Here is a 20,094-nt window from a genome sequence, read left to right as displayed (position 1 = left end):
TACAGCTGTGCTGGAGTCGCTAGAGTCTCCTGCAAGACTTTCTGCACTCCCTAAGGGGAGAATGCCAGGCTAACCCTACAGGTGAAGTCCATGGAGTTGTAGGAGTTACTATTCCCCTCACATGGCTTTTTCTCCAGAAGGGGAGCATTTAGCCCTTAATTTTCAGGAAATTCTCTTTACTTAGTCCAAATCCTGTTTAAATGCAAGACTGTGGCAAAGGATATAAAAAGCAGATTATTGCTGGCAAGGCTCTGCATCTCTTTTTCAACTAACTGCATGCCTGTGGCAGAGCTAAAATAACAATAACAATGCAATGTTTACTAGTCATGCATGCCATGTCTTTTGTCTCTTGTGTGATTATTGCATTTGCAGTCACATGATGCTTGTAATTTTTGCTTTGCTCTTTATATGCTAAATTACTGCCATTTTGTGCTTGATGTTGTATACTGAGATTTTTTTTGTGATTGGTACATTGTGTGAGAGAGAAAGTACAGATACACAAAATACATAACCTCATTGGGTGCACATATATACCCACATATGTAGATAGAGACTGTATATATACATATTACATGTAGAGTACAGACACATACATAAATATATAAAGCAGCTGATATCTGAATTACAAGACCATAAATAAATCAAGAGGCTCTAGTGACATAAGAATGGATCTTAATTGATTTAGACTGTTATTAGAATTCAGGAATGAATTCCATGTTTGTAATTTCTTTTCATTTTATATAACAAATGGATTTGTCTATAAATTAAAGCAAAAAAGTAGCAGAAGAAAATGTCTCCTCTTATTCCTTTGTCTTTCTCATCTTTTCTCTCCTTCCTTCTCCTACTCCCTCCTGTCCCTTTCCTCTCCTTCCTGCTAACTCTTGGCCTTTTTTTCCTTCTAGCTCGCTGGGGTTGTTTTCTCTCTGTTTGTGTCCTGTTGGTTCTTATCACCCCACCCAACCCGGCCTCCCAGCAACACTGATTTAAAAAAAAAACAAAGGCATAATAGAAACTATTGGTGGAAAGGTGGCTTTTAGTGAGGTTTCATCTATAACTGCACCTCTTTTAACATCGGTTATTTTAAATTTAGGATCAAATTCATGCTTGGAAGCTCCTGAATGCTTCTGATTTGATATTTCTTCATATCGTGAAGGTGAATAGTATGGTCTCCAGTGGGGCATTAGCAAAAGTCACAGCTGCACTGAACCCAGCAAGCAGGGAGAATGTGAGTGTATGCTAAGGGTCCTAATTCATAGATATGATACTGAACCTTGTGTTTACAGGCCTTTGGTGATATTTCACACATGAATTTAAATGTTTTTACTCTATAGTGAACATTCATATACTTCTGTATAGATACGCAGTCACACACACACACACACACACACATTATGTTTTGGGTGATTCACTCTGGTTCCTGTCAGTTGTGTCCAGCCACGCAGGTATGGTAGTTATGTCACTCACTCTTATTTAACCTGGCAATGATGATTGCCTATGCCTGGAGCATCAGTGTAATAGTGTTCTGCAAAGTCTAGTCCAAATCTATGGATATACACCGACATTCCTTGACTCGCGTGATCCTCTTCTTCTTTCTAGGGGGCTGAAGTTCAGGGCAATTGAGTGTAACTGTCATAGTGGTGAACTTCTTAGGTTTGCAGAAGGAACAGGACTGAAAAGAGCCTTCCTCTTTGCGGACGTGCCTTGGGATGTAGAAAGAATTGCACTGGCCATAGCAGAATCTGTTGATAATAGTATGACTATTGCAGCCTTCTTCATGAATGGTTTGTTTGAGGGGCTGAGTTTTACACCAATCCCGTTTAAGATACTTGCGTTCAGTGACGTGTAATGCTTCCTGGCTAGACTCCAGCACCTCTTCGGCGGGCATTGGTGTGCCAGTTCCCCGGTCTCGGTGCCTTGAACCCGGCTGCTGCTTTGTCTGTGTCTGCTCTGAATCATTGGGCTGATCCTTGTCAGGAGGAGGGATGGCTCCCTGAGACCCACGGTTCTTCTTTCTCCCTTCTGCTGTGGGTAACAGGAGTCCAGCTAGAAGAAGCAGACCACCAACAGCATACACTGTGCGGACCATCCTAGGTAGAGGACAGTGAGGAAACAAAACACAATTGTGGATTTCATATGAAATCTGCAAAAGGCAAGTGTACAATATCTCCTCTGGTCTAACAGAAAAGTGTATCAGAGAGGAGAGGTACCCAGCCTTTAATAGCTGGAGAGACACTTTAGCATTAAATGGAGTTGCAGAGAGCTACAAAATAGCGTGATCCCATTTCAAGTCTCTAGGTCAGTCTGGAGGGAGTCTAAGGGCAGGTCTACACTACGGGGCTAAGTCGACCTAAGTTACGCAACTCCAGCTATGTGAAAACTGTAGCTGGAGTTGACAATTTTGTGTAGCATATATCTTTCACTTCCTCTCCCCACGTACATTACACCAGTTTAAGTGGCTTGATTCTCTTCTCTCCTCACACCATTTTCACTCCAGTGTAACTCCATTTACTTTGATTTACACTACTGTAGGACAGGAGAACCAGGCTCAGAAATGCTACACTTACTTAAACTCCCTTTGCTTAGCAGAGTATAAATCTACCCATTACATAAGTCTCGAACTTTGGCCCACTGAGTGTGAGTGTAATGGAGTCTAGGTTGGTGTAACTCAGAAGAGAGACCAGTGTAACATGAAAAGCAACTAAGGTTCTTCTGGCTCTTTGGCACGTTGCACAAACAAACAGACTCCTTTGCACAATGGTATGAGAGGCTTCATAGCGGTGAATTTGGGCCAGTTTGCAACACTTGAAGAAGTGCACCAGTTGCACCAGGTCGCAAGCCTGGGAAATAAAATTTCTAAAACTCAAGCCAGGTCGCTGAGGGGAATGCATATTTCATTTCTGTTGGGGGTAAACCCCCTCTGATTGGGTGCTTTCCCCACTTGCCCGCCTCCTGAGGGCTGCTGCAGGAAGCAGGCCAAGCTCTTCCACCAGGAGCCAAAGCTGCTCTCACAGGAGGGAATTGATAAGGGGTGAGCAGAAAGAGCCCAGCAGCTCAGGGCAGCTCTGTTCCCTCCTTCCCCCGCCTCTGCTCCTCCACCTCCCCTAGCCCTCCCTCCAACACTTGAGTTGGGAATGGGAAGAGGGTTTTAAAACCTCTGGAGTTGTAGGAGGAACAGATGTGAGATGGCGGGGGTGTGGGGGGGGGGGGAAGAGTGGCATACCTGATGGGGGGGAAGGGAAGAACAAATGTAGGGGCAGAATTAATGGAGGGCAAGGGAACAGAACTGATGTGAGGCTGGAATGTGCAAAATTGGTAGAAGCTGATTTGGAGACTGAGGGTAGAATTAATTGTTGGATGGGGAATGGGAAGATGTAGGGGTGATAAGACCCTCCCCAAACTTCTTCAAGCTCTGGACATTGCACTGATGTGACTCAGTGTCATGATGTATCACACCTTATCTCCCCTCCCTGTATCTGATGGCACAAGTATCTTCCCTCCCTTCTACCAGCTTCTGAAGGTCTCCTTTATATCTAACCTCTCCTAGTGGTTGGATCAGGTGTGGATACCTCCCTTACTTGCACCAGAGCCTTTTTGACACATGTCCCAGGTGAAGCAACTGCCACACCTCCATTCCTCCAATCCATGAGCTCAGCACTCCCCGTATTGTATCAGGGAGTGGTAGGAGCACTCCTGTGATGATTGTTTCACATGTTCTGCCTGAGACCAAGACAAATCAGATAGCGAACCAGACAGACATTATGAGAGCTGTCTACAGAACTACAGACTGAGAATTACAGCCATAAAACATGCATGTTAATTTCTTAGTTCCTGGCATTTTCCAAAATTGCACGAAACATTTACATTATGATGTTCACAGATGTCCCTGATTGAAAAAATGAAAGAGGTAGAGTTAGGAGTCACTGGGTTTGGGAAGATGTTATGACATATAGACTTGCTTATGGTCCTAAGATATTATTTTAAGTGTTTTTTAATAAATTGTTAGTGTGCCCAGAGATTGAGATAGGCAAAATAGCTAAGCGCATTCACTTTATTCATTTAGATTAATGTTTCAGTGTGTGCTTGTGTTTGAAAGGAACTTCATACATAAAAAGATTGAAATACAACAAATATAACACCAAGCTTTGCATTCTTGATTGATCCTACAGAGAATGTAGAAGGGTTGCTTTTAATATCTAAATTAAATACTGAACAAGACATGCAGTTTTAATAACCTTAAGGGTCTGACACAAACCAACAACAATGACAAAAAAAAACCTGGGAAATTCTAATTGAAGGTAACACTATATAATTTCAAGTGTCAGCTTGGACTGAACATGTCCTGCCTTTTTTCAGGTTGTATTACAACCAAAATGTTATTCAAATGGGTTTCTTTTTTAACTTAGTTTCCATGTTTTGTCTTTAAATTAATTTAAAAGAAGACTGGTTATAAAACACTGTTTATTTTCTCAGGAGACCAGAATGACTCCATCCAGGGCTGTTCCCATCTGTTGGATGACTACGTGTCCACACTATAATTAGACAGTATTTTTAAAGTGTTTGTTATTTAGTCAGTATGGTGCCAGAACCTTAAAAAAAAAAAGTCATCATTGCATAAAACAGAAAAATCACATGCTGGTTTCTAGGCAGCACAAGGAACTTCAGGTATTCGTTTGTTCAATTGGTTATTGCCAATGTGCGTATTCCTAAAAAGCCGAAGCATCGTTTTTGTTTTTTAAACTTGTCATCTGTGTGTCATTCCCTGTCCTCCTCTCTTTTTAAAAGACCCTTTGAATGGCAACCTGTGAATAGCTATTCCAGTCTGTCATATAGGGCCCAGTCCTGCAAACAATTACTACCAAGTGTAGTTGTTTCCATCAGTGGTAAGCACTACGGCTCAGGTTCAAGAAAGCATCCTTATTCAGAAAGCACTTAAGGCTGTACTTAAGGAAATGTAAGGTAGTAATTGTTTGCAGGATTGTGCCCCTCCACCCCCAAAGGATGGAAAACACTTTGTACATATTTAAAAGGTAGATTGGGTCATCATGAAAATTAGTGACACAGAAAATATTTTTCAAAATTCAATATATTGGCCACTTCAAAAAATAATTCAGAATCATAAAAATGAATGTGATCATTCAGGGCTAGATTGTGCCTTAAACTGCACCAACAGAGGAGTAGCCTGGGTGTGGGCGGAGATTGTGACTTGCTGACTTAGTGAGGACTTCACTTACAGCCCTTGAAAGGGTGCAATTTATTTCCCTCTGGGCACCCACCCATCTCTGCTTGGGATGTGTGGACCCGGGTTGCATCTAAAGTGCAGCTCCTACATTCTACACAAGACCTGGACCCAAGATAATGCCCACATGCAGGGGATTGTTCATCTGCATGGCCCCATGGTATAGGAACAATGTAGTTCTTTATGAACCAGAGCCTTATCAATCTTAAATTTTGTAGAACTTTAAAAGTCTACACTGCAAAAAATTACAAGTGACATTGTGCAATGAGGTTTCATAATTGAAATGTGATCAATCAGACAAAATCTCTCGTTAAATAAAGAGCCTGCTTCCTTGCATACCTTCTTGTCTACAATGGGGCTTATGTGCACATGGGATCAGGCCCATACATCTTGAATGCCAAGTTTCTGCAAAATGTTCAAGAGCAAGTTATGTGACATTCTGAGTATTACAGAAACACTGGCAGAATCAGAAACGTGAACTGAAAAAATCTCCTTAACAATTCAGTAAATACAAACTACAAATATGAAGGCCCAATCCAACTCTCATTGACTTCCATGGGAGCTGGCTCATCCCTAAGATCCAATAGCATTAAAATGACTAACAACATTTCTGAAAATCAATTCCTCCTTTACTTAATTGCCAAGATTCAAGTTTAGAGTTCTGCTTTTCATCAGTTCAGGTCCAATCCTAAAACCAGCAGAGGCTTTGTATTGTCTTCAATGGGAGCAGCACTGTGGTCCAATAGTAATAATATTTTACACTTATATGGTGCTTTAGATTTTCTAGAGGTGAAACTCTAATCACCCAAGAAGATCAAGGCGTTTAATGAATTAGCAATGGCATCAGTTAGAAGAAACATAAAATCCCTTCCATTTCATTATTAAAAAGTATTGTGAGTTTTTAGTTTATGTATGCTTTCTGCTACTGATTAAGGATCTCAGTCACATTTAAAGACATTTTAGTTCCATTGTGAACTCCTACATTATAATAGTACTGAAGTGTTACTACAATGCAGCTTGCTTAAAAATGTTGGGTCAAATCCTGGCTTCAGTGAAGTCAATGGCAAACTTTCATTAACTGGATCTAATGGGAGAATATTATGGGAAATCCCCAAAATGTATTTCCATAAGATGCAGGGGTGCTGGAACAATTTGTATAGTATGGGTACTGAGAGCTATTGAACCAAACTGCAAACCCTGTATATAATGGAAACCACTTCAAGCCAGGGGGTGTGGCAGCACCCCCGAGCCCCTATTGCCAGCACCTATGATAAAATGTGATTAACTATATTTACTGACTGATCTTCATATAGTATCCAAGGAAACAATCAGGTCCCAACTTCTCGGCTATTATACAAATTAAGGAGGTTTGTACCACCTCCTGTGTCTCCAAGGAGCAAAATATTTTTTATTCGCGGTTTATTATATGAAGTATAGTAATGTTCTTGCTTAATGTTTCAGTAATGCACCTGTTTGAAGTACAGGAAAAGCAGTGGAAGGGGCAATCCACAAAGAGAGAAAATATTTGCCAAGGTTAGATTAACAAAATCAACTTCTCCGTTTGGTGGGATTTCAGATGCATTAAAATGGCAAGTGACTCCTGGTGAGTAAAGTGGTAGGGAAACCACTCTGCAGAATGCCAATCTATTTTTCTGTCAATTATTGTAATGGAAATGGAGAATAATGCAGAAATTAATGATAAAACTGAGTGCCTTTGAAAATCCCACCCTTCATCTATTAAACTACAGTCGCACAGGAAATCAGGACTAAAACTCCGTTGTGTATCATGAGTATGCGCATGGGCCAGATCCAGACTTGCCTTCCCCATGGCAGTAGTCCCATTGTTTTCAATAAGACTATTCCTGTCAGTGAGGCTAGTGGGATTTTGCTCCACATCCATTGAAAGTACTGATGTGGTTTTGCGGTAGTAGACAGTAATACATATTCAAAGGCTGCTGCTAGGGAAAGCCTTGCACAATTCTGGCTTGCATAGCAAAGACAAAAACAAATATCCTAGCCCAGCTAGTGTCTGAGTTCTAGGAAGAACCAGAAACATTTGAGCATGAGTGCTACTTCTTATTCATACACAGCATCAGCTATGTGTGTCTTGGATACTTCTCAGTAGCCTACAGTCGAGAGGAAAGGGAATGCCAGAGATTGCTCTTCTAGTTACCGATAGTATGTAAAATCCAAAGGAAGCTGGGGCTAAGAATATATATATAACTAAACCCATGACCACATACATTGTTGAGCTCCTTGTTGATTTTATAATTCTCCATGCCATTGGAGTGGAGATCTAAGAACAATATATTTGCATTTTATCCATATTGAGAACATTGTTGATTAACAAAATAAGCCTCGCTGTGCACAATGGTAGCTGGGTGAGGGGGGAGTTCATCAGGAAGAGGTTCTCTGTGTTAGTTACATATCCAGACCTGAGTCTTATGGCTAAAGAGAACAGTTTTCAGATGCAAAACACTAAGTGATGCTATAGGCTTCCTTCAGCAGGGCACCCTTTGCTTTCCGGCTTCCCGAGCCGGGAAATGGTCTGCTGCCGCACTGTCCTGGCAATCTATCTTCCCCACGTGTAAGACCCCACCACCATAGTACCTAGAGTCCTAGCTGAGCCTTGATGGGACTAACTAAAACCCCGATCGCAGTCAGCTTCCCTCCTCACAACATCATTGGGGGGGGGGGGGGTTTGAGAGAAATGTTTGTGATACACCCGGCACCGAAATTATCCGTTTTCGCCATGGTCTCAGGTTGTTGCAAATTAAATGATCCGCTTTAACATCACGCCCAGTGGCTAAGCAGCAGACTTAACCTCCCGTCTTGCTTCTAAGGGAGCTTTGCTCCTCTACTTTGCAATCTTTTAAAAATCAGGCCTGATACTTATGAACCATGCTGGGTACGTCGAGTCTATGCACATCGTGCTGATGGCGATGAAGGAACAAACCTCTCCAATGAAACACATCGCTCCAGGGAAATGGTGACGCCGGCCCCTTCCCGCAGAAATCCCAGCAGGGGCAGCTCTCGGGCGCAAAGCAGAGCTCCCGGGGTGGCCGCATGCAGCCCTGAGCCGTGCTTGGCGGAGATGCGTGGGGACCCGCGCTAGAGCAATGCGGGGTTTCCCCTCCCTTGCGGAGCCGTCGAGCTCAGCCCGTCCCGGAAAGGCCCCGCTTTGCACGAGCCGCTCTGTTGCGGCACTGCCCAGGAGAGGCTTTGAAAGCGCCACAGCCCGGGTAGCCAGGGGCCTGCGCAGGGCAGGTGACTGGGTTCCGCGCAGGGAGACTCGCTATTAATGGGGCTGGGGGCCCGGCCCGAGTCTGGCAGGAGCCGCAGAGCCGGGAAAGGCGCAGGGGCGGCAGCGGGCGGGCAGGGGGAGGGAGAAGCGCGCTCCGCTGTGCAGTGCGCGTCCCGGGCAGCCGCAAGCCGGGGTGGCTGGCAGGCCCGATCCTGCGCTTCCCTCGCAGGTCCGGGTGCGCCCGAGCGGTCGCTGGCTTGTCTGCACGCGGGAAGCTCGGCGGGGCTCGCTTTGGATCCGCGCGGCGGTCCGCAGAGCGGCGATAACAGGGGCCGCTGGGCCGGACGCGGCGCGCAGAGAACTGGCGACCCGAGGCCGGGCCAGGGGCAGAGCTGGGAGCTCCCGCGTGGGGCTGGGCTTGGTGCTGGTGTGTTCAAGGGCCCGGGCTGGCACGTTCCCCGAAAGAGGCAGGGAAGTCTCCAGGGCAACAGCAGCAAAATGCCCGAGGGCTCCGGGTCCCTGCATCCCCGCGTGGGCGAGGGAGCTCTGGCCCGTGCCCTGCTTCCGAGCGGCGAACGCCCGCCCCGCGCAAGAGCCGCTGCCGGCGGAGGAGACGCAATGACCCGGGACAGCGATTCCGCGTGTCTTCCCCGGCCCGCCGCGCTCCAGCTCCGCGCTAGCTAGAAGGGTCGGGCCACCGAGAGCGCAGGCGTCTCACGGCACCTTTGGGGCTACGGGAGGGCTTCTGGGTGCGAGCTAGGTAATCCCCCAGCACCCGGAGCTTCCTGCCGCACTAGACTGGCTAATGCAAACACCCCCTCCGCGAGCTGCATCTGTCCCGCCGGGCTCTCCCGGGATCGCTTCCAGTCCGGCTGAGAAGGGCAGGCCAGCCTGGAAATTGACACTTCTCCTTTATCAAGGAGTGTTCAATGGAGACCATCCCTCCAGATCCCGGGAAACTGCCCCACCCCGAGCCCGGCTCGCCTGGGATCGCGGCTGGGGCTGCGGCACACGGGGGTGGGAGCCCTGATACCTGGGAGCCTCCAGCCAGGATCAGTGATTTCCCCCGCAACCCCCTCCCTAGTTTTCAGTCACTCCTCGCAGATGCCGGACTGGGATTTTGCTGCATGTCTGGTGGGCGCCGAATCCAATTTGCTGGGAATGATGCTGTAGGCGGAGATGACAGGCAGAGCTAATTGGGCTTTTGCAATCCTTATGTTTGTCTAGGGAGATAAATATAATCTCAAGCATTGAGAGTGGAAATACCTTTCTGTCTGCTCCACTGCATCTGAGCTGGGGGGGGGGGGGAGCTGTGTCATTCCTCGGAGGGGCTGTTTGCAAAATCAAAGGTCTCGAGACTTTTGCAAGACAGCAATTAATTAAGGACTATTTCTTTTAACGCTAGGGAGAGCGATTGGGGGGAAGGGGCGAGAGGGAGAAAGAGACTCAATCAAACAAAAAATCAGAAAAGTGGCTAAATGTATCCCTGGCGAAACTCCCCTGAGGTCAGTGCTGTTACACCAGGGATGGGCTAGCACCGAAGTTATCACCTTCTTGTCGCTTAAAGAGTCTGGCTGTTTCCATGCCCCGGAGAAGCCCGTATAAAGAGAGATCGGTAAGAAATAATCGTCCACTCACCTGCTCTGCCTGCTGCTCCCCCTCCTGTGCGGTCTGTGGTCAGCGGGAGCGGTGAAGTCTCTTGCTGTACACGGGTCTCTTGCCTGGGGTGGGTTACTTTGCTGGCCGGCTAGAGGCTACAGTGGGGTAGGAGCCTGGAGGGAGCTGCCAGTGAGTCCATATAGAGGGAGTCGCGGATCTTGATTACAAATTGCAGCAGCGCCGAGCTGTCTCACATTTAAATGTCTGCCAGCTGAGATCTGCTCTCCAAGCCCCTCCAGATCATTGGCCAAGCGCCTCCAAAGATCGTGTTATCCGCCCCCTTTAACGCTTCCATAAACTTCCACCAGGGAAAGCGTTCAGTCATCTCCAGATAAACACTCGGCTACTTTCCTCTTTCAACAGACTCGGTGCTAAAGGTCACCCCCAAGGAATTGTTCTTGGAATGCACAGAAAATCAGATTTTCCACCCCCATTAAAGTCCGATATTTAAGAAGAGTTAAATATTAAATCCCCCCTTCCGTTCATAGTGTATTGGGCCAGTAACTGCATGGAAAGCGGTTTGCACACACGAGCCCTTCTCCCTTAACACAAAGCAGATAGAGTTAGGGGTCTATCAGCTAGAACATTTGCTGTTAGTGTCTAACCTGGTCTAGTTAGGAGGGGATGGATCCAGCAAGATTTCTGGTCTCAGCATTGCAATGTCATGACATTGCTGAGGTTTGTCCTTATCAACTATACCCGGAGTTATGTAGCTTTGGTAATAATATTGGGGGTGGGGATTAAAGCATGTGAATTACGATCCAATATCAATACTAGTAGGTCTTTATCAATGAAAGGTTTTATCCCTGCAAGAGCCGTGATACCTCCTTGTCTTTCCACAGCCGAGGGGCGGGTGTCTGTGTCTGAATATCGAGGTAGCTTTCAGAGGCAGATGTTTGCGTCTACAGTTACTCTGTGCTGCACGGGAAAGAAGAAAGAGAAAGAGTCCAACGTCTCCAGATTATAATGAAACTAAATGCTAATAAACCTAGCGATCAAGCGTTCCCTTTTAAAACAGCATTTCAGAAGGGGAACGTCTGCCGTTGCATGTGCAATTCAAAGCTGTGTATTCCCTGGTCAAGCCGAAGGAATATATATTTTTTAAATACTCAGAAGCTTGACAAAATGTCCATATCGCGCCTATAATAGTGTAGCTACAGAAGGTAAACGCCGAAAGCTGAAGTTTAGCTCACACTTATTACCGGCAAAAAACCGACGCGAGTTTTGTTTGTCTAATGAGTTCAGGATCCAAGCCCTTTGTACATGGTGTTTTGTTTTTTTTAAAGCATAAATAAATGGGTAACTTGACCGAAGTATAGTCTATCAAGTTTATGTTGGTTTTCATTGGAGAGACGGGGATAGATACATAAACCAGAGAAAGAGCCTCACCTTTTCAATCCAAATAATCGAACTGTTTATATGGTTAAAACGGTGAGACAGAGCGATGAGGAATAAGTCAAAAATCAGCAAATATCTGTAGCCTCCCTAGGGTACATAAGTAATCAGGATAGTTAAGCACAGCTCTTAACTACTCTCTCTTCTCTTCCCTGGACATGTTAATCCCAAGGGTTATACAACTACAGTACTGGGCGAGAACGGTCATCAAGAGCAGGCGCAATCTCTTAAATACCAGTTAACCTTCTGGTCCACTAATTAAAGGGATAAGTATCTGGCACAGTTGCTGCTCCCAGCGAATGGGGTTAGTTCGGCCAAAACCATAACCTCCGACTCTTTGCTCGTGAACTGTTCCCACTGAAACTCAAGCGTACGTGAAAATAACTAGAAAGTCACTGGCACTATCACAAGGGGCATGCTCTGAAGTTCATGGACAGACTCCTAGTGACTTCAATGGGGTTTGGAACAGTCCCACACCAATATAAGGTTCTCTGTCCCTACATATATTTGACACTCTCCCTCTCTTAAAATAATTGTGTTACCTTAGGAAATGTCATGGGGGCTGGGAGTGGCAGCAGAGGGATAGAAACTCAGTTCTCCCTGGCAGCAGTCATTTGCATTCACCATGAGGCAATCCCCTGCCTCATTCACTACTGCTGCCTTTCACCTTCTGTAATAAAAGGAGGTAAGGAGCCCATAGACACAACTTGATTTACCCTGCATGCAGAACCATCCTTTGCCCTGAATGAGGCAAGGGGTTCGGGGGGGGAACCAGTATGTGATCATGTAATTAAAAACTATAGCTCAATGCATGCACACAACAGTTCTGAAGGTTTCACAGGCTACCTCAATTCTGGGATTTCCTAACTTCTGTGTGCTTGACTTTGCAACCTTAATAGTTCTTTAAATATAGTTTGGGGTGTGTGTAAATTTCCTATGCTTTTAAAAAGCACTCTGAAAAAAACCCAGTGAGTCTATCATGTTGGCATCCACATGGCTCATCAGATCATAGAATCATAGACTATCAGGGTTGGAAGGGACCTCAGGAGGTCATCTAGTCCAACCCACTGCTCAAAGCAGGACCAAGTCCCAACTAAATCATCCCAGCCAGGGCTTTGTCAAGCCTGACCTTAAAAACCTCTAAGGAAGGAGATTCCACCACCATGCCCCTAGGTAACCCATTCCAGCGCTTCAACACCCTCCTAGTGAAAAAGTTTTTCCTAATATCCAACCTAAACCTCCCCCGCTGCAACTTGAGACCATTACTCCTTGTTCTGTCATCTGGTACCACTGAGAACAGTCTAGAGCCATCCTCTTTGGGACCCTCTTTCAGGTAGTTGAAAGCAGCTATCAAATTCCCCCTCATTCTTCTCTTCTGCAGACTAAACAATCCCAGTTCCTTCAGCCTTGCCTCATAAGTCATGTGCTCCATCCCCCTAATCATTTATGTTGCCCTCTGCTGGACTCGTTCCAATTTTTCCACATCCTTCTTGTAGTATGGGGCCCAAAACTGGACACAGTACTCTAGATGAGGCCTCACCAATGTCAAATAGAGGGGAATGATCACATCTGTCAATCTGCTGCAATGCCCCTACTTATACAGCCCAAAATGCCGTTAGCCTTCTTGGCAGCAAGGGCACACTGTCGACTCATATCCACCTTCTCGCCCAGCTCATCCTTAGATTTACCACACAGACCTCTGCCCTTTGAGCTAATCAGGTAACTAATAGCAATAGGAGGTTGTCATCACCCATGGCTGCCAGTGGTAGAGGGAGTGGAACAGTTTGGGTTTCGCAGCTATTTGCTGACAGCAGAGGAATGGTGAGACACAGGACTCTTGGGTTCCATTCAGGGGCAGCTCTAGCTTTTTTGCTGCCCCAAGCACAGCAGTCAGGCAGCCTTCGGCAGCTTGCCTGCAGGAGGTCTGCCAGTCCCGCAGCTTCGGCGTACCTGCTGCCGAAACTGTGGGACCGGCGGTCCTCCCTCAGGCAAGCCGCCGAAGGCAGCCTGACTGCCGCCCTTGCAGGGACCAGCAGGGCGTCCCCCGCGGCTTGCTGCCCCAGGCACACACTTGGAGCGCTGGTGCCTGGAGCCGCCACTGGTTCCATTCCAGGCTCTGGAGAGACGTGTGCGCTACAGACTCTTCTGCCTGTTCACGCCAAGCTTGACCCCTTACCCTTGTTCCATTCCTGCCTCTTCCCCTCCCCACTGTTCCTTGTCCCAGACTGATTCTCTTTGTCTACCTACTTCCAGTCTCCACTCCTCAGGCTTCTGATCACACTCCCCATTTCCTTGCCCAGCCAGGCCTAGTTTCTCTTTACAGGCTCATTGTCCAACACCTAATATCTACCCCCCCCCCCAACCACACACACACGCTCCTAGTCTCTTCCCGGCTCCACACCCAGTCCAAGTCCCCTTGCCCACCAGTTCCAATGCCCTCTCCCAGGTCCTTTTCCAATCTGTCTCTACCCTCCCAACCAGTGACCCTGAGTCCTAATCACCCCATCAGGATTTTCATCAAATCTTAGTCTCCCTCTGGCTCCCTCCCTCATTCCTTGCCCAAGCCTGCCTTCTCCATGGCTCTGTGTCCCAGTTTCTTTACCCAGCCAGTCTCCCCCTGCACCACAGTTCCTTGTCACATCTGCCTCCCTTCCCCAACCCCTCTGCTCTTCCCACACTGGTTCCTAGTTCCAATCTCCTTGTCCAGCCAGTCCCTGTCTCCTGCCCTCCCCCAACTACTTGTCTGATTTCCGTGTTCTCCATTTCCTCCCCATTTCCTTCACTGGCTCCCAGCCCCAGTCTCCTTGCCCACCCAGTTCTAGCCTCCCCTCACACCCAGCTCCCAGGTTCCCTGCCCAAAGAGTTCCACCCTCTCTTCCCTCCTACCAGCTCCCAGACCCAGCCTCACTTCCCTTCTCCTTCCCTCCAGTCTTCCTGCCAGTCCCAATGTCTCTAGAACCAGACTTCTTGTCCCAATCTGCTCCTTTCTCTCCCTCCTGGTCCAGCTTTTATCCCATCTACATTTGAATCAAGTGGTTTCTTCCTCCAAGCTGCCTGGGTGACAGTAGATGGGTTAGTGAGAGCACAGGGAAGACAGGCTCCCTGCTCTCAGTTCCAGTGACCAGTCCCTCGCCAGACTGGACCAGCTCATAGTACATTACAGGGGAAGTCCAGCTCTGCCTGTATAGCCCTAGGCTGGAGCATACATGCTTTGTCACTCTGTGGGTATGAGACATACCCAGTCTGGTCAGCACTAGGCGCTGTGAGAGGCTTGAGCATTCTCAGTCACTCTATGGGAATGGCACATGTGCAGTCTGGTTAAACATAAGAGCTAGGCGGGACTGGAGCATCCTCAATTGCTTGGTGGGGGAATGGCACATGCAGTCTGGTCAGCACTAGGAGCTGTGAGAGGCTTGAGCATGCTCAGTGGAAAATGGGCTCTTTGGAGATTTTAAATGCTAAAATTGAAGAAGGCTGTACTGATCACGGGTGAACTGCATTTTTTTTTAACATGGTCAGATGTGGGAAGATTTTGGGGGCGATAGCAAAAGGCACAGCCCTGAGACAAATGCCCGCCCCCCACCGCCAAATTTCAAGCGCTTGCTTCAAACTATAGGGACACTCAAGCTATTCAAAGAAAAGCTAACTAGAATTTTTTAACATAGGTAAAACAATGTATTTTTCCTTAGTCTCGGTCTTCAAGATGGCCGAACTGTTTTGGCTGAAATTGTACAGAGCAATTCCTCTGAGGCAGACACCCAGCATGTAAAATTTTGGCGGATACAAGAGCTTTATTATATCATAAGCAGTGGCATCCAAGTAGCATGCTCAAACATCTTGCAAAAGCCAAAATTTAAGGCATTCCATACACCCTTAACTGTGCCCCATATGACCATGCAGTATGACATGCCTTTATCAATAAATAAACTATGGTGGGGAGGGCTCTGCAGGTCCAGATACTGATGTAACTATTCAGCATGCCAGACAAAGTCCATGAAAGTGCATATGAAAAGTACAACTACAGCTAACTGTAATTAGATAGCATACCACATATTAACTAGACATGCCAGAGGGATAGAGAAAATTTGCTGGCACACATAGGCCACCTAAGTTCATAGCTAAATTACTAGAGGGAAGGTTGAGCCTTGTAGGGGAGAGCTAGCGGAGATAAACAGGCCTGGGCAATTTTTAGAGAATTTTACAGTTTTTCCTGTTCTCTTTTGCACAGAAAAAATATACTGTTTGGCTTTGTGTGTGGATCCAAGATTTAAAAATAGCCAGGGTCCTTCCCTTAATGAAGAGAGAGAGAGAGAGAGAGAGAGAGAGGGAGAGGGAGAGGGATACCAACTATAGCTATTAGTGGGTGAGCAGAATTTACATTCACTTTTTTTTGTGTCACAGTGACATGAAATAATTGTGTTTGCATTCCTAACATTGTCGCTCTCTCAGTTAATTAACTGCTTCAGTGCCAGGGCTCTGGCCGTGGGCTTTGGGGAGCAGCTTGCTAAGGGTCCCACCTCCCCTATGCTACAATAGTTGATGTGTCTTCCAACTGCACAGATTAAGTGCCACCTATCAGCTGACGACAGTGCCAAAGGAGGCTTTCAGATCCTCCTCCTCCACTATTGCCTGCAACTACTGCCTCCTTCCATGGCTGATGCTGGCACTGCAGCTGCTTGCACGTCTTCTGCAGATTGCTGAGGTTCTCCCTCCCTGTTCTGACTACTGTCCTTCCTATGCTGTCAGTTGGCATTGGTGGCCTTCTTTGATCCCTGGGATGGAGCCTATATGGCTATACCTTAGCACACACTTCTGGATGCCACCTTCCAATGTGATGCTTGAGGGCATCTTTTACAGGGCAATCATTTCCCCTTTGTAATGCCCCACTGCAGTCAAGCACCCAGTTAGATGACCAGATCAGAGTATACATGGGCCTGAACTGTAGACCAGCTGGTGCTGTACTCTACCCTTCGCGTCCCCCACACCAACTCAATTTCTTGCTTAGTAATAAAATCATCAGCATTAAAGCTTCCAGATGACATAACAATGGGGAGATTGGAGAAGAAAGGTCACTGATTCAGAGTGATTTAAAAAACTTGGCACAAACAAACAATATGCATTTTAATATGGCTAAATATAAATACGTAGATCTAGGAACAAAGAATGTAGGCCATACATACAGGATGGGGACTGTATCCTGGGAAGCTGTGACTCTGAAAAAGACTTGGGGGGTCATGGTGGCTAATCAGCTGAACATGAGCTACCATGCCAAAAGAGCTAGTGCAAGCCTGGGATGCATAAACAGAGGAATCTTGAGTAGGACTAGAGTAGTTATTTCACCTCTGCATTTGGCATTGGTGCAACTGCAGCTAGAATGCTGTGTCCAGTTCTGGTGCTCACAGTTCGAGAAGGATTTTGATAAATTGGAGAGAGTTCAGAGAAGAGCCACAAAAATGATTAAAGGATTAGAAAACATGCCTTCTAGTGATAGACTCAAGGAGCTCAATCTATGTAGTTTAACAAAGAGAAGGTTAAGTGGTGACTTAATTACAGTCTAGAAGTATCTGTATGGGGATCAGATATGTAGTAATGGGCTCTTCAATCTAGCAGAGAAAGGTATAACACAAGCCATTGGCTGGAAGTGGAAGCTATACAAATTCAAACTGGAGATAAGGTATAAATTTTTAACTGTGAGAGAAATTAACCATTGGACCAATTTACCAAGGTTTGTGGTGGATTCTCTATCACTGACCATTTTAAAATCAAGATTTGGTGTTTTTCCTCAAAGCTAATCTGTAGGAATTATTTTGGGAAAATTCTCTGGCCCATGGTTATAGAGGAGGTCAGACTAGATGATTGCAATGGTACCTTCTGGCCTTTAGAAAGTATGAATCTATTAATATTCCCTGCTGTTTCTTACCTGCCTCTGACCCCTCTCCTCAATCCAACCCCCAAAGTGTGTTCAGATGCTTACTAGAGCAGTATTTGTGACATACTGCTGCTAGAGAAGCAGTCCTGCAAGTCAAACCTTGCTCACCTGGATGTTGGTCATGAAAACACCATTGAAAGACAAGGAAATTGTCAAGTTCAGTTGGGAGAAAAATTGTGAATATTTCTTGCTGTATTTGCCTGATTGTTATGAATATGGCCAAAGAGATAGCATTAAGGCTAACCCACCTTCCACCTCTCACCCCCACAAAAAAATTGCTTATGGCCATTTTTTGTTTCTTTATGTTGAACAAAGAAGACTTGGCAGGGCTTTTTCTGGTTATCCTTTTAATATCAGAAATTCAGATCTTACCTACCCTGGAAGACTTTCCTCCCTCTCTATAGTAGGGCATCTTAGCAAAAAAATTCTCCTAATTGCTGTGATCAGTTCAGCTCCACTGGTGGGAGCCTTAGGGTAGGTCTACACTTACTGCGCGGGTCGATGCGGAGAGTTCAACTTCTCGGAGTTCAAACTATCGCGTCTAATCTAGACGCGATAGTTCGAACTCCCCGCGCGCTCTGGTCGACTCCGGAACTCCACCACTGCAAACGGCGGTGGAGGAGTCCACCTTGGAGCCGCGGACTTCGATCCCGCGGCGTCTGGACGGGTGAGTAGTTCGAACTAGGGTACCCTAGTTCGACCCCCCCTTCTTTGTGTAGACCAGGCCTTAGCAAAGACATGGCTCTGGACGGTTCTGGTGTATTTACTACTGTCTGAAGGTTTAACTGGCATGGTGGTAAAATTTCCAGACATCACCAGTACATTTGCCACAGTGGAGATCCCTGTGTTGCTACTACCAGTGCAGCTGAAATAGTGGCAGCCCAGTGGTGGGATTTTTTGGTAAAAATCGGTAGTATAGGCAGAGCTCTAGTGGGGTAACTACATTTTTCTATAGTACAGCTCAGTGCTGGGGAGTACAGAAGTGGGTGACCATATGGGGCAATAAGAATGGGCACTGCCATGCAGATCTGATTGAGCTCTTAAATTAACTACTCTCTTTGCCTCTTTAAAATTGTATGTCTTTACATTCCTATTCATTCTTTTTTGTCCTGGTGTTCTTTACGCCTTTGTTTTAGTAAAAGTAAAACATTATTTTACTTTTAGAAGTGCTGCACCCAACCCCTGCAGGGAAAAAAATTTGCTTGGTCTCAGCCCCTATCTGCTGCAGCTAACTTTGAGCACTACTCAGTTTCTCGTTGCTGCCAAGACAATTGGTGCCTTTATTAAAATCCTGTGCAGAAAAACCTACGGCGGCTGAGGACCAAATGCTCTGCTGCAATAAATCGGCGTAGCTGTAGTGACTTCAATGGAACGACACTGATTTATACCAGCTGAGCTTCTGGCCTAATATGCATAGAAACCAAATGACTCTTCTCGCTCCTAAACACAGTCCCTCTAGGTCAGGAGCGTGGTAAACAGAACGAGAGCGGTGGGGTCAGTTTGAGCTGCTGTACTCTGGGCTGTGCCAATTCTGTTCACTAGAGCGAGGGCTTCAGTTTGCAGGGCTGTGAATCTGGCACTAATTTAAGAGGCAAAACTAAAGCAATAAAATAAAATTCAACAATTGCTGACCAAATAACTTGTGGTTTCTGTATGGCAGCAACTAGGGATGTTTTCTGTCGTTTGATGACATATATGAAAATATAATTTATAAACCACCATGTTTGTTTGTTTTTAAGGTGAGTATGTAACAGCCCAAAAACTTTGTTACCACAGAGTTAAATTTGTCCTTTGGTACATCATGTCCTTCCAGAACATACGGAGTGACTGCACTTAAACCTCTGAAAACAAGGAAATGAAGAGTTAAGACATATGCCACTCCTGCAACGCAACCTTAATTCTTCTGCCTGCAGCTGGCAATAGTCACTTGGAATGAGTCAGTAAGGTGGGGGAAGAGGGTAAGGTGCCATAATCAGTAGACATGCAGAAGTTCTAAAAGAATGTGCTCTTATTTGTGTCATGAGCCACAGAATTAAATTCCAGTGGTAGGTGTATCTGTGTTGGATGGTGGAGGGAGTAGCTGGAGCAATTTGGCAGAGCAGTTATTGTGTTATGACATCTGTACTTTGAAGGATCAAGTATGCCTCATTTCAGTGCTGAGTTTTGCTGGATGTGTCTGCGGAGGTGCATGAGGATGTCTTCGTTCCATGGGAAGGGTTAGCTGTCTGGCAACATATAAGACTGTGAGACTTGGGTAAGTGAAGACTCTGTATCAGAAGGAGTTTTGCTAGAAAAAGAAGATGATATCCTTAGCAACAGAGTTCACTGAGAAAGGCACACACACTAAATGGATGAAAAACACCTTTACAGTCCATTAACACTTCAGATACATAATCTTGAAATACTGTATGCTGTTAATGAGACATGAAGTGCTGAGGTAACATTCTAGTCCAACACTTGATTAGTTTAACATATATCCGATGGGCACAGTCTATTTTGGATTACATTAGAATGTGTGAGATATAAAGCCGGTGGTGGGGGTGGGAAGCGATCAACAAAGCTAACAAGCTGTGATGCCTACAGGAAGGGAGAAGAATTAGAAAAGTCCTGAGGGGCTCCAGATGCAGCTAT

The 20,094-nt window shown here is 46.0% G+C and overlaps 1 protein-coding gene across 1 annotated transcript; it reads right to left on the bottom strand.

Annotated features, from left to right (window-relative positions):
* Window positions 1-411: 411 nt before the first annotated feature.
* Window positions 412-10,361, bottom strand: GREM1 (gremlin 1, DAN family BMP antagonist). Its single transcript, XM_039536562.1, has 2 exons — window positions 10,119-10,361; window positions 412-2,087 (listed from the first exon to the last, which is right to left on the bottom strand). Exon 2 carries the CDS (start codon window positions 2,084-2,086, stop codon window positions 1,532-1,534), a length of 555 nt encoding a protein of 184 aa, XP_039392496.1. The 5' UTR covers window position 2,087; window positions 10,119-10,361; the 3' UTR covers window positions 412-1,531.
* Between the last annotated feature and the right edge of the window lie 9,733 nt (window positions 10,362-20,094).

The sequence above is a fragment of the Mauremys reevesii genome, linkage group 4 (genome assembly GCF_016161935.1).
Source record: "Mauremys reevesii isolate NIE-2019 linkage group 4, ASM1616193v1, whole genome shotgun sequence".
In the NCBI taxonomy this organism is placed as follows: domain Eukaryota; kingdom Metazoa; phylum Chordata; order Testudines; family Geoemydidae; genus Mauremys; species Mauremys reevesii.
Note: the sequence above shows the minus strand (reverse complement) of the source record. Positions and strands in the feature narration are given on the sequence as shown.